The sequence below is a fragment of the Littorina saxatilis genome, linkage group LG4, assembly GCF_037325665.1.
Source record: "Littorina saxatilis isolate snail1 linkage group LG4, US_GU_Lsax_2.0, whole genome shotgun sequence".
NCBI lineage: Eukaryota > Metazoa > Mollusca > Gastropoda > Littorinimorpha > Littorinidae > Littorina > Littorina saxatilis.
The window spans coordinates 38,562,582-38,575,197 of NC_090248.1; the positions used below are offsets into that span (position 1 = coordinate 38,562,582).

At 41.4% G+C, this 12,616-nt stretch overlaps 1 protein-coding gene across 2 annotated transcripts in view; it reads left to right on the forward strand.

Annotated features, from left to right (window-relative positions):
- LOC138964693 (acylamino-acid-releasing enzyme-like) overlaps nt 1–12,616 on the forward strand; it is a 27,542-nt gene continuing 14,926 nt past the window's right edge. For both annotated transcript variants that reach the window (XM_070336718.1, XM_070336717.1), the window contains exons 1-13: nt 1–139; nt 867–1,129; nt 1,451–1,541; nt 2,148–2,226; nt 3,476–3,630; nt 5,103–5,240; nt 7,140–7,228; nt 8,225–8,265; nt 8,611–8,732; nt 9,142–9,226; nt 9,728–9,889; nt 11,134–11,222; nt 12,017–12,167. In XM_070336718.1, the coding sequence (XP_070192819.1) occupies nt 89–139; nt 867–1,129; nt 1,451–1,541; nt 2,148–2,226; nt 3,476–3,630; nt 5,103–5,240; nt 7,140–7,228; nt 8,225–8,265; nt 8,611–8,732; nt 9,142–9,226; nt 9,728–9,889; nt 11,134–11,222; nt 12,017–12,167 (1,516 nt within the window). In that variant the 5' untranslated portion in view covers nt 1–88. The remainder of the gene's footprint in view (nt 140–866; nt 1,130–1,450; nt 1,542–2,147; nt 2,227–3,475; nt 3,631–5,102; nt 5,241–7,139; nt 7,229–8,224; nt 8,266–8,610; nt 8,733–9,141; nt 9,227–9,727; nt 9,890–11,133; nt 11,223–12,016; nt 12,168–12,616) is intronic.

Consider the following 12,616-nt stretch of genomic DNA (forward strand, 5'->3'; position numbering starts at 1 on the left):
GTTGCTGAGTTGACTTGTCGTCTGCCTCAGTCGAGCTGTGTTTGATGCAACGTTGCTTTTCGCGTCACCGTTGAAAAAAAAAGTAGCAATGCCTACCACTGGAGAGGGTTCGGAACCGAAGATGCCATTCGTCCCAAAGGTATGTGGATTTTTTTCTGTATTGCACAGGAGAGAAGTTGCCGTACAAACTTTTGCAGCGAAACTCTGCTCCTTTGAGTTTGAGTTTGAAGTTGAACATTGAGGATTTGACCGGACACCGCAAAATCCTATGTCAGGTTCATTGTCCCACTGAGTCAATCTAAAACAGTTGCTCCTCCTCAGTATGTGACGTCACTTCCACAGGTTAATTCGGGACAATGCCACGTTAAAATTTAATTCACTATCATTCACGGGTCATTCAGTCATTTTGTTCAAACTCAGTATACGATCATTGTCACTGCAATATGTACTATGTCGTGCATAAGCCTCAAAGTATTATTTCAAAGAAAGGCTGAACCATTTAATTAATCACATGTGCACATTCTTTGGTACAAATAAGAATGTGCATTTGTGAACCTCATTACCCTTTAATCCTCAGTTCATCCCCTTCTGAACCTCCATCCCCAAATGATCGAATGCCAAAAGGTATATATTGTAATTATGCCTCTTACACATTTACAATAGACCTTATCTGCATCTGAGCAGCTCTCGCGAGACATGCTCTTTGTTATGCTTCAAAAGTCGCGAGAACTTCAATCATCAACCTTCACAGGTTAATTGCGCGAGATAGCCATACATGCATACACGTACCACGTACATGCTTTGCTTGAGAGCTTGGAATAAAAATAGGGTAGACTTAATGTTCACTATATCGTTTGTGTTTGCAGGAACTGACAGCAGAGAAGGTTGTAGAGGCCTACCGCAGAGTAGCCGGCCAGCCAGCCGTTGCTTCAGGAACTATTTCAAGTGCTGGAGGTACAGGTCAGAAACCTGTGCAGAACATCAGAACAGTATGGAGTCAGAGGGACATTGATCGCAAGGAGAAGACTCACTTTTCCAAAGTCTACACCATTCAAGTTGACAAGGGATCCGATGGTGATCCAATCTACAGTAATATCAGCTGCTCACTCCCACAGGAGATAAATAATGTGTAAGTCATTACGTTTAGAACTGTAATAAGGCGTAAACAAATCTCCAACGCTATTTTATGCTGCTGGTCAGAAAAGAATAGAAAAGAGTGGTGTATGCCTCAGCGTTCGAGAGACCCTAAGAATGGACAGTATTTGTATGAAGATCTGAACAAAAAGAAGCTTGAGTCTAGCTTGCCTACTTTTTCTGCCATGTTGCCTTTACCCCAACTTTGTTTGTATGTTTCTGTAAGTTATTACATAGCTCTTCTGAGGCAGAATATTTCATCTGTACACTGCCTGTACTGCCTCTCCACTCTCACCTATGGTATAAACATTGGCAGGTTATGGGATGTGGAATCCCCATCAGAAAAGAAGAGGGCTGTCATCATCAAACAAAAGGACAAGAAGGGAGAAGATAAACAATTTGTTGAGGTGAGGAAAACTGTTTATTTTGAACCTGGTGTAAATTGTTATGTGCTTCAGTTTTCGAGAAAGAGAGTACACATGTGTGTGATGAAGTGCTGAGAAATGTCTTGTTTTCCATCTTTATCTGTGTGATTTGTCATTTTGTTTTTGAAAACAGAGACAATTTGGAATCAAATTCCCTCTGAATGTCTCAAAACCTTTTCTGCAGTTGCTGGATATGGTAGATTTATACAAATTCATATTGTTGCACTGCAGTATAGTTTAACTTGATGGGCGAAGCTTGATATCAACAGGTTGAAGCTGTTGAGCACTGATGAGTATGTACGTAGAGTTGAACCTGCCCTGGCGACCCCCTCTTTATAACGACCTTCTGTCCATTACGACCACACCACAGAAACCCTGACACGGTTCTTTCCTATGTAATTCACCTTTCCACAATGATCACCTGTCTATTAAAAGACCACTTTTGGTTGGTCCTTTGGGAGGTTGTTATAGACAGATTGGACTGTATTTAAAAAATGTAGTCTGTTTCAGCCTATATGTCGAGAAAAGTAATAGGGAACTGGACACTTTTGCCTTTTGTTTGTTTTTTTATTCAATTTTTTTTTACAGATCTGGAATGTGCGGCAGAAGGTGAAGACAATCGACATGAAAGCTTTGGACAAGCATGGTGACGTTGTAGGAAATGATGGTAAGCGTAAGACAGCGCAGTGAGTGAAAGCGAGAGTGGCAGTGGAAGCCCCCTTTTAAGACCCCTCAATTTAAGACTTCTCCCCTTTTAAGACCTTGATGTTCTGTTCATAACCTCTGTAAAATTACGCCTTTTTTAAGACTCCCTCCGTTTTGATTTTCTCTGATTTTTGCAGGTCTTCTTCTTCTTCTGCGTTCTCGGGCTGAAACTCCCACGTACACTCGTGTTTTTTGCACGAGTGGAATTTTACGTGTATGACCGTTTTTTACCCCGCCATTTAGGCAGCCATACGCCGTTTTCGGAGGAAGCATGCTGGGTATTTTCGTGTTTCTATAACCCACCGAACTCTGACATGGATTACAGGATCTTTTTCGTGCGCACTTGGTCTTGTGCTTGCGTGTACACACGGGGGTGTTCGGACACCGAGGAGAGTCTGCACACAAAGTTGACTCTGAGAAATAAATCTCTCGCCGAATGTGGGGACGAACTCACGCTGACAGCGGCCAACAGGATACAAATCCAGCGCGCTACCGACTGAGCTACATCCCCGTCCAGTTGGAGGTCTTAAAATTGGGGTTCCACTTTAGGTGTATGAGTTTGATCCTGACGGTTAGACTTTGAAACTGGTGTTGAATACACTCTATACAACAGTGTTTTGTTCAACTAGTAGACTTGAAAACAGGGTCAGTTAAATTTTATTTATCGGGAGACCTCCCCCATGTCAAACTATCAGATCGTCAACTGGCCAGGGATCAGGCCAATGCATCAAATTTAAAAAAAAAAGATGCGTCAATGACCGCAGACCATGCAAGGCCTGTGAACAACACAGCTTTTCATCATGAAAGTACAACTATTTTGCCACATCAACACCAGCACCTTACCAGACCTTCCCCTCCAGCTGTTGTGGTAGGTCGTGCCTGCCTATCTTGCATTGGTCTTATCAGCCACCAGCGTGCTTGCCTCAGACATGGACGGCCTTCGTTCACAAAGTCAAGTCAAGAACACCTGTATCATAAGCTGACTTTGAGTGATATGCGTGGATTGACACAAAACAAGAACTATTGTGCACAGCGATATTGCTAAAAATGTGTATGGCACCTGAAAGATGCAATATTTAGGCAACATTTTGTAATGGGTGTGGCCCCTGTATACAGGACATTTAATTTTGATTGATCCCGTGGTTTTTCTATCATCATGGGTACCACTTCTTTCTTTGCTTGATTTGAAAAACTCTGTGGGTTTTTTCCAGGCCAGTTTGGCAGTGTGCAATGGTCACCCTGTGAGGAATACTTGCTTTACGTTGCTGAGAAAAAGAAACCCAAGACGGCAAGCTTCTTTGAGTCAAAGCCCTTATCTGATGAGGAAAAGGAGAAAGGGGACAGTGCCCAAGAAGCCACCATCAAGGTGTGTGTGTGTTTATGAGGGTTTACTGTGTGTGTGTGTTTATGAATATGAGGGTTTACTGTGTGTGTGTGTTTATGAGGGTTTACTGTGTGTGTTTATGAGGGTTTACTGTGTGTGTGTTTATGAGGGTTTACTGTGTGTGTGTGTGTTTATGAGGGTTTACTGTGTGTGTGTGTTTATGAGGGTTTACTGTGTGGTGCGTGTGTGTTTATGAGGGTTTACTGTGTGTGTGTGTTTATGAGGGTTTACTGTGTGTGTGTTTATGAGGGTTTACTGTGTGTGTGTGTGTTTATGAGGGTTTACTGTGTGTGTGTGTGTTTATGAGGCTTTACTGTGTGTGTGTGTGTTTATGAGGGTTTACTGTGTGTGTGTTTATGAGGGTTTACTGTGTGTGTGTGTGTTTATGAGGGTTTACTGTGTGTGTGTGTTTATGAGGGTTTACTGTGTGTGTGTGTGTTTATGAGGGTTTACTGTGTGTGTGTGTTTGAGGGTTTACTGTGTGTGTGTGTGTTTATGAGGGTTTACTGTGTGTGTGTGTGTTTATGAGGGTTTACTGTGTGTGTGTTTATGAGGGTTTACTGTGTGTGTTTATGAGGGTTTACTGTGTTGGTGTGTTTATGAGGGTTTACTGTGTGTGTGTGTTTATGAGGGTTTAGTGTGTGTGTTTATGAGGGTTTACTGTGTGTGTGTGTGTGTGTGTTTATGAGGGTTTACTGTGTGTGTGTTTATGAGGGTTTACTGTGTGTGTGTGTTTATGAGGGTTTACTGTGTGTGTGTTTATGAGGGTTTACTGTGTGTGTGTGTGTGTTTATGAGGGTTTACTGTGTGTGTGTGTGTTTATGAGGGTTTACTGTGTGTGTGTCACTGTGTGTGTGTGTGTTTATGAGGGTTTACTGTGTGTGTGTGTGTTTATGAGGGTTTACTGTGTGTGTGTGTTTATGAGGGTTTACTGTGTGTGTGTGTGTGTGTTTATGAGGGTTTACTGTGTGTGTGTGTGTTTATGAGGGTTTACTGTGTGTGTGTGTGTTTATGAGGGTTTACTGTGTGTGTGTGTGTGTGTGTTTATGAGGGTTTACTGTGTGTGTGTGTATGTGTCCTTCATGTTTTCTTTTATCTCTTCTCTTTTACTCATGTAACCCTATTACACTGTTTGGAGATAAATTATCTTTCAATAGTATCATACCCGTTGTTGTCGGTTGACTGCGTTTGAAAACTGTGTGATGTACGTATTGCGTTTTATGAATAGAATATCCAGCAGTATTCGCTTTGTGGTGAGAAATGTAAGTCATACCAATTTATTTTGTAATTTTCTGTACTGTGAGTAAAGAACAGACTTTGTTACATGACATGATAACCTACTTGACTTTGATTATAATCCTGTATATTCTCAGGAATCATGAGTCTTAAATCAGGGTGTTTTTTTTATTTTTATTAAAAGGGGCCTTCCAGTGGTTTGCTTTTGTGCTTTACAGGGGGATGAGTATGTGTTCCGTGAGACGTGGGGTGAACAGCTTGTGGAGCGGCATCGTACTGTCGTCTGCAGACTGTGCATCAAGACCAGTGTTGTCACCGTGCTGACTCAGGTCCCCGACGACATCTCTCCCGGTCAGGTCAGTCACTGTCAATACTTCTTACACATTACACCACCAGAGATGTTGTTGAAATTATTTTCTTTGCTAAAATGGCCATAAGAGTTGCGGCAATTGTTGGAAGTTTAAGGCAGTACTTAATTGCCATCAAGTTTCCTCTACCATGAAAAAGTTTGGCACTTCTTACAATGTACATTACCAGAGATGTTGTTCTGCTTGAATGGCCATAAGAATTGGGTCAATTTTCGGAAGTTTAACCCCTTCACTGCCCACCCTGTACCAGGTACGTGGTCATTTTCGGTTTGTCGTACGCCCATAACCGTACCTAGTACGTGGGATTTGCGTCAACAACATTTCAGGACATTTCTGAAAACTAAATGGGAGGTAACCACTGTCCAAGTACTTGTAGAGGTTCTAAACACAGTTCTTTCCCATAGACCGTTCGGATAAGTTACTACCACGTGTTGAAAACTGTGTTAGAAATGTAGAACCGATCTATAGCATTCACAGTGGCGGCTGAAAGTCGGCCCTCAACTCGTAGACCTATTTTCAAGCGATACAGTATTCTGGAAGCTCTACAAGAAGTGATTTATGGATTACCACACAGAAGAATACTTTTATGGGCTGTAATGTGAGTACCTGATGTTTGACACCAGTTTTAGCAGTGTTTTGTGTGGTTTTACGTGCTGCAATGTGTGTGTGTATGTAAGTCCGGAAACTGTAATTTTTGACAAAAATGGTCATATCAATTTTTGAGTCACTTGAGAAAAAGTGACTATGTAATCGGTCAGTGTTAGTCTGTCCGGCCGGCCGTCCGGCCGGCCGTCCGTAGACACCACCTTAACGTTGGACTTTTCTCGGAAACTATCAAAGCGATCGGGCTCATATTTTGTTTAGTCGTGACCTCCAATGACCTCTACACTTTAACGATGGTTTCGTTGACCTTTGACCTTTTTCAAGGTCACAGGTCAGCGTCAAAGGAAAAATTAGACATTTTATATCTTTGACAAAGTTCATCGGATGTGATTGAAACTTTGTAGGATTATTCTTTACATCAAAGTATTTACATCTGTAGCCTTTTACGAACGTTATCAGAAAAACAAGGGAGATAACTAGCCTTTTCTGTTCGGCAACACACAACTTAACGTTGGGCTTTTCTCGGAAACTATAAAAGTGACCGGGCTCAAATTTTATGTGAACGTGACTCATTGTGTTGTGAATAGCAATTTCTTCCTGTCCATCTGATGCCTCATATAATATTCAGAACTGCGAAAGTGACTCGATCGAGCGTTTGCTCTTCTTGTTACTATAACAATCACAAACAAAGTCCAATGATCCTGTCATCCTATAATAGCCAAGGGTATAAGCAAAACACATGCCAAAGATCTAAGAGATATCTCAATAAATGATCGAGCAGTGAACAGATTAGTGAACCTACCGAAGAAAGCGAAATTTTGCCCTGGCACACAGCAATACCAAAATGATGTTATACTGTGGTAGTGAAGGGGTTAAGGCATTTCTTAATTGCCAATAGGTTTCTTTCATCATGAAAAAGTTTGGCAGTTCTACAGAAATGACAGCAAAGTTTTGGGCGATTTGAAATAACTTTAGGGGATTTGCTAACTGACATAGACATAGAACACTTTATTATCTCAACGAGGAGAAACTCAGGTGTGGTGTATCACAGCATTACAATATACAACATAAAACGTAAGAACATAAATAAAATATCGAGCACTGCAATTTGTATTGTCCTTGATAGTAAAACAGGGAAAGGCAAAATTTGGTGTCATATCTAATCGAGACGAACGAACAAACCAAGGGGGCTTAACGTCCTCACATGTAGCTAACCAATTAGGGACATGAATGTCATGATACGCTTAAGTATGTTAGTCATTTCTGTTACATTAATTGTTACAGGCACTTTGGGGCCCAGAGAATGCTGTGGTATTTGTTGGCTGGAGTCATGAACCCTACAGGCTTGGTCTCAAGTTCTGTGTGGAGAGAAAGTAAGTGTATTTTTCAGTGCATCCTTTAAACTTTACATGGTGCATGTCCACCTGATCTATTTAATGAAGCAGTTCACTATTTTATCTGCTTGATTTGGGTTACGGGATGAAAAATTTTGTTTTACATATTCGACTGGCACTTCGAGAACATCGCTTATGAGGTTCATGAAAGTGCACTGTAGGTCTCTTGACATAGTGTGGGTTTGTTACCTGTGTACTGCATAACTTTGTTAAAATTGCAGTGTGTATTCGGAAAGTGAATTTAGTTGTAAAGTTCTTTGAATAAACCACAAGCTCTGAAGTCTCTGTGGTCTTATTAGTTTGGGGATTAGCACTGAGATGATGTCAAGTAGTGAGGACTGGGTGGCCGAGTGGTAACGCACTTGCGCTCGGAAGCGAGAGGTTGCGAGTTCGACCCTGGGTCAGGGCGTTAGCAATTTTCTCCCCCCTTTCCTAACCTAGGTGGTGGGTTCAAGTGCTAGACTTTCGGATGAGACGAAAAACCGAGGTCCCTTCGTGTACACTACATTGGGGTGTGCACGTTAAAGATCCCACGATTGACAAAAGGGTCTTTCCTGGCAAAATTGTATAGGCATAGATAAAAATGACCACCAAAATACCCATGTGACTTGGAATAATAGGCCGTGAAAAGTAGGATATGCGCCGAAATGGCTGCGATCTGCTGGCCGATGTGAATGCGTGATGTATTGTGTAAAAAAATTCCATCTCACACGGCATAAATAAACCCTGCGCCTTGAATATGTGCGCAATATAAATTGCATAAAATAAAAAATAAAAAAATCCCTGCGCCTAGAACTGGACCTACGGAATACGCGCGATATAAGCCTCATATTGATTGATTGATTGATTGATTGATTGAAATGTCTAAGGTGGTCGAACTTGTGTTTTGAAGAATTCATGACATTGAAACCCGTTCTGATCTTGCTGTTGGATGGAGGTTGCAAGAGTTCACCAAATTCAATTTTCTGTTTGCAGGAGCTTTCTGTACAAAGCCACCTTTGAAGGAGAAGGATGTGGTAGGTTATACTTATAAAGAAGATGATACTCAGTCGTGTGAATGTTGTGCTGCCTGATTTTGCTTGATTGGAGTATTGGGTTTTGATACTTTTTTTTCATGGGAAGGACTGCAAGCAGAAATGTGACTGATTATTTTGTATATCAGGTATGCCTTAGTGTGTGACTGCATGGTCCTAATTGTGACAGAAAAATTCATCTATATAAAGGATTTCTAATGTCAGCTAGATGAAACTTGGAAGCTGCTGTAAAACAGTCATGTGTAGATTCACAGCAACCTTTGATGCGGATTTACATGTTGTTCAGGGGAATTAAGTTTCACATCCTTGTGCAATGTTTTTCCTCAGAAAAGTTGAGCGAGGAAGATTGTGCAGTGAGGTGTCCCAGTTTCAGCCCTGACTTCTCTCGCCTGGTCTACCTGGACACACCTGAAGGAGGCCCACACAACCAGTGCAGTCGCCTTTTGCTGGTAATTAGCGCTAATTCTGTTCGAGTTGTGACCATTAGCACATTTTGCAAGGTGGCGCCATTGATATAGTAGCCACAGTCACATTGTGCAGTGCTGTCGTCCTTGGTTTAACTTGGACATGCAAGCACAGCATGACACAATGAACATTGAAAACTTGGTTAATTTTGCCATGATTGGTGTTTTGTATGTTCTGTATCGCTGGCGTCCTGTAATGAAAAGAAAAGTTAGCTTAGCAGGAGAGCTCATTATAATCTGCCTTTGTTGTCATTATGGCGCTGGTGATATTGCGCTTAATTTTCATTGTTCTGTGGAAAAAATGACAGAATCAGAGCTTAACTGTCTGATGCTTCAACCATTTCCATATGCCATATGTATTAACCAATGACATGATTTCTTTATGTTCTTGCAGATAGACTGGAAGAAGCAGCCAGTAAAACAAGGGTCAAGCAGAGTTGTAGTGGACATTGTTCAGAGCCCCTACAAGACCGATGCTGGTCAGTTCTTTAGTACAAATAAAATTAATATACTAGTATAGACAGAGACAGAAAGATTGGCAGTCAGGCAGACTGAGTCAAACACATTCACACACAAACAAACTCATGTACATTTACAAACACTGATGCACATGTACGTACAGGTGGACAAACAGTCACATTATAATCCACAATTACATGCACAGACACACACAAGACACACACAAATTCACAGACACTCACACACACTTACACACATCCATGCTCTCTATCTCTAAATACTCTTTTTTTTCTATCTCTTTCTCTCTCCCCCCAACATACTTAACAATATCTGACCTTGTACCTTTACTTCGCTCCACAATGTCAGTGTTTCATTCATATTCAATTTATTTTGGTAGAGGAGGGGGTGGGGCATCTTTTAAGTTGTGGTACCCTGAAATGAAAGAGCTGGTGTCATTGCAAGGCTATTTTTGTGAGTGCAGCAAACACACTGTTCTTATTTTTATCTAAAACGCTTTTCAGACAAAGACAAGTTTCCAGGCCTGTACACGTGGGCAGATCTTGGCACCCAGCGCAACTGGCTGGAGGATAATGTGCATGTGCTGCTTCCCTCATACTGGAGGAGTTCTTCTGCTGTGGTCGTTATCAACACTAACACTGGAGACGTGTCTAGGCTACAGCCAGGTTAGATTGATGGGAGAAGTTTGTACTTGAACACAGAGTTTGATGTTGTGCAATTTTCCCCACATATTTGTTGATTTCTGAGAAGTGGAAGAATGAGAAACATAGTTATAACTGTGATTCAAATTGTACCATTTTGAATGTTGATTTCAAAAATTGTCCACTCGCTGCCCCAAGAATTTCAGGGATTTCTGTCTTTTTTCCAGAATTAATGGGAGACCTCAGGTTGCTTTTTGAGTCACTTGAGAAAAAGTGACTATGTAATCGGTCAGTGTTAGTCTGTCCGGCCGGCCGTCCGGCCGGCCGGCCGGCCGGCCGTCCGTAGACACCACCTTAACGTTGGACTTTTCTCGGAAACTATCAAAGCGATCCGGCTCATATTTTGTTTAGTCGTGACCTCCAATGACCTCTACACTTTAACGATGGTTTCGTTGACCTTTGACCTTTTTCAAGGTCACAGGTCAGCGTCAAAGGAAAAATTAGACATTTTATATCTTTGACAAAGTTCATCGGATGTGATTGAAACTTTGTAGGATTATTCTTTACATCAAAGTATTTACATCTGTAGCCTTTTACGAACGTTATCAGAAAAACAAGGGAGATAACTAGCCTTTTCTGTTCGGCAACACACAACTTAACGTTGGGCTTTTCTCGGAAACTATAAAAGTGACCGGGCTCAAATTTTATGTGAACGTGACTCCCAGTGACCTCTACACTTTGACGTCTGCTTTGGTGACCTTTGACCTTTTTCAAGGTCACAGGTATGTCTTGAAGGAAAAAAATTGAAATATCATATCTCTGAAACTATTCATCGGATTTGATTCAAACTTTATAGGATTATTCTTTACATCAAATTATTTACATCTGTATTGTGTTGTGAATAGCAATTTCTTCCTGTCCATCTGATGCCTCATATAATATTCAGAACTGCGAAAGTGACTCGATCGAGCGTTTGCTCTTCTTGTTTAATGAACATTTTGCTCAATGTACAAAATAGTTTGCAGAATTCAAGAGGAATTAAAAAGTTTTCTGCCAGTCTGTTTTTCTGTGGTATATGGCGGTTTATTTGTGGCCGCACATCATTTCGATTGCTTACTGTGCATAGTTACAAAATTAATCTGAATAATAAACATGACAACTATGTAGTCACACCTAAGTCAAAGATTGGCTTTCATCCAAAGAAAACAGATCATATACTAAATTTAGCACCGGTAAACATTTTTATTAAAGTTAACATGTACTTGCAGGTGCCTGTGGCTGGTCCTGCGGTCTGCTGGATGTGAAAGGTTACAATGTCCTGCTCAGCTGTTCCCTGCCAGACAGGCCTGCTGTTCTGGTATGTACGTTTGAAGTATTTGAGACATATAAGACATCAGATTTTATGTCAACCATGTGCAATACACTAGGAAAATTGCTTGGCTCGAGTACATTCGATACATTCAAACAAAACAAAATACAAGTGCTCACCGAATATCTCACACACACACACACTCACACTCACACCACATTAGACAGTGGAACCTCCCCTGACCTTTAAAAATCTGAGAAAATCAGGTCTTAAAAAGGAGGGAGTCTTTAAATGGGGGTAAATTAACATAGGTTATGAACTGAAAGTCGAAGAAAACAGGGTCTTAAAATGGAGGAGGTCTTAAAAGGAGGTTCGCTGTACCGCATTTACATTGTGTCGACGACTCAGTTGCTGCCGAAGCTGAGCCACAGCACATAAGTTGCCTGTGGCTGTGCTTCTAGATTGCATGGAACTGCTTTGGCCACTGGCTTGTTTGGTTTGAAACCTGCATGTGGTTCATATATATGTGTTCTCAGGTCATTGAAAGTGGCTAGGTTGTGATTGTGGACCTGGATATGGTATAGAGTGGTTTTGATTTAAGACCTCCAAATATCTGAGGAAATCGGGTCTAAAAAAGAAGGAATAAAAATCTCAAAATTGATGTAAATTTACAGAAATCCGAGAAAGCAGCTAGGCTGCACTGAGTATCGAGGGGCACTCATACGTTCCCAATAGCTCGTATACACACACATTTACCTGCATATGTGCCAAATTTGATACACTGTGACTGAGTGAGTTTTTGGCTTCCATCTGAAAATCTGTAATTAATTCATTTGACACAGATGCTTGGCCAAGTGAAGCCAGGCAAGGTGAAGGAAAGCAAGTGGACTGAGCTGGGCTCAGACCAGGAAGGTGTAGCGCTGTGCAAGCTGTACGACTGGCAGCTCTTCACTCTGGATCCCAAGACAGTCCAGGCTGCCCACCCTGACTGTGGTAAGAATATGATGAATACGTAATTGAAGCTCAGTGTTTTGTTTGTTCAGAATGTATACAGATATGCATTAATTGCCTCCAATGGTTTTCCAATAGACATTTTCCGGAAATAACTCAGGATTTTTGGCGGTCTGGAGGAGTAGGAGCCCCTGTACCGTAGACATGTTTTTCACAACATTCAGAGCATGTTCCACGCTTCCGATCGGCTCTATTCTGCGATCGGGACGAGCAACTGACTGTGATGTGTATGCTATGTGGCGTACTACGCTAGATATAATACCACTTTCTTTCGAAAATATAATCATTGGAGCCACGAATTGCCATGGATGTGTTTTCCTAAACTCACGTGACCTCAAGCCAAACCCACATGACCTCAATCATAACATGTTTTGAGCGATCATTATGAACCAGCGATCATTTCCGCAGCAAATGATTGATATGATACCGAG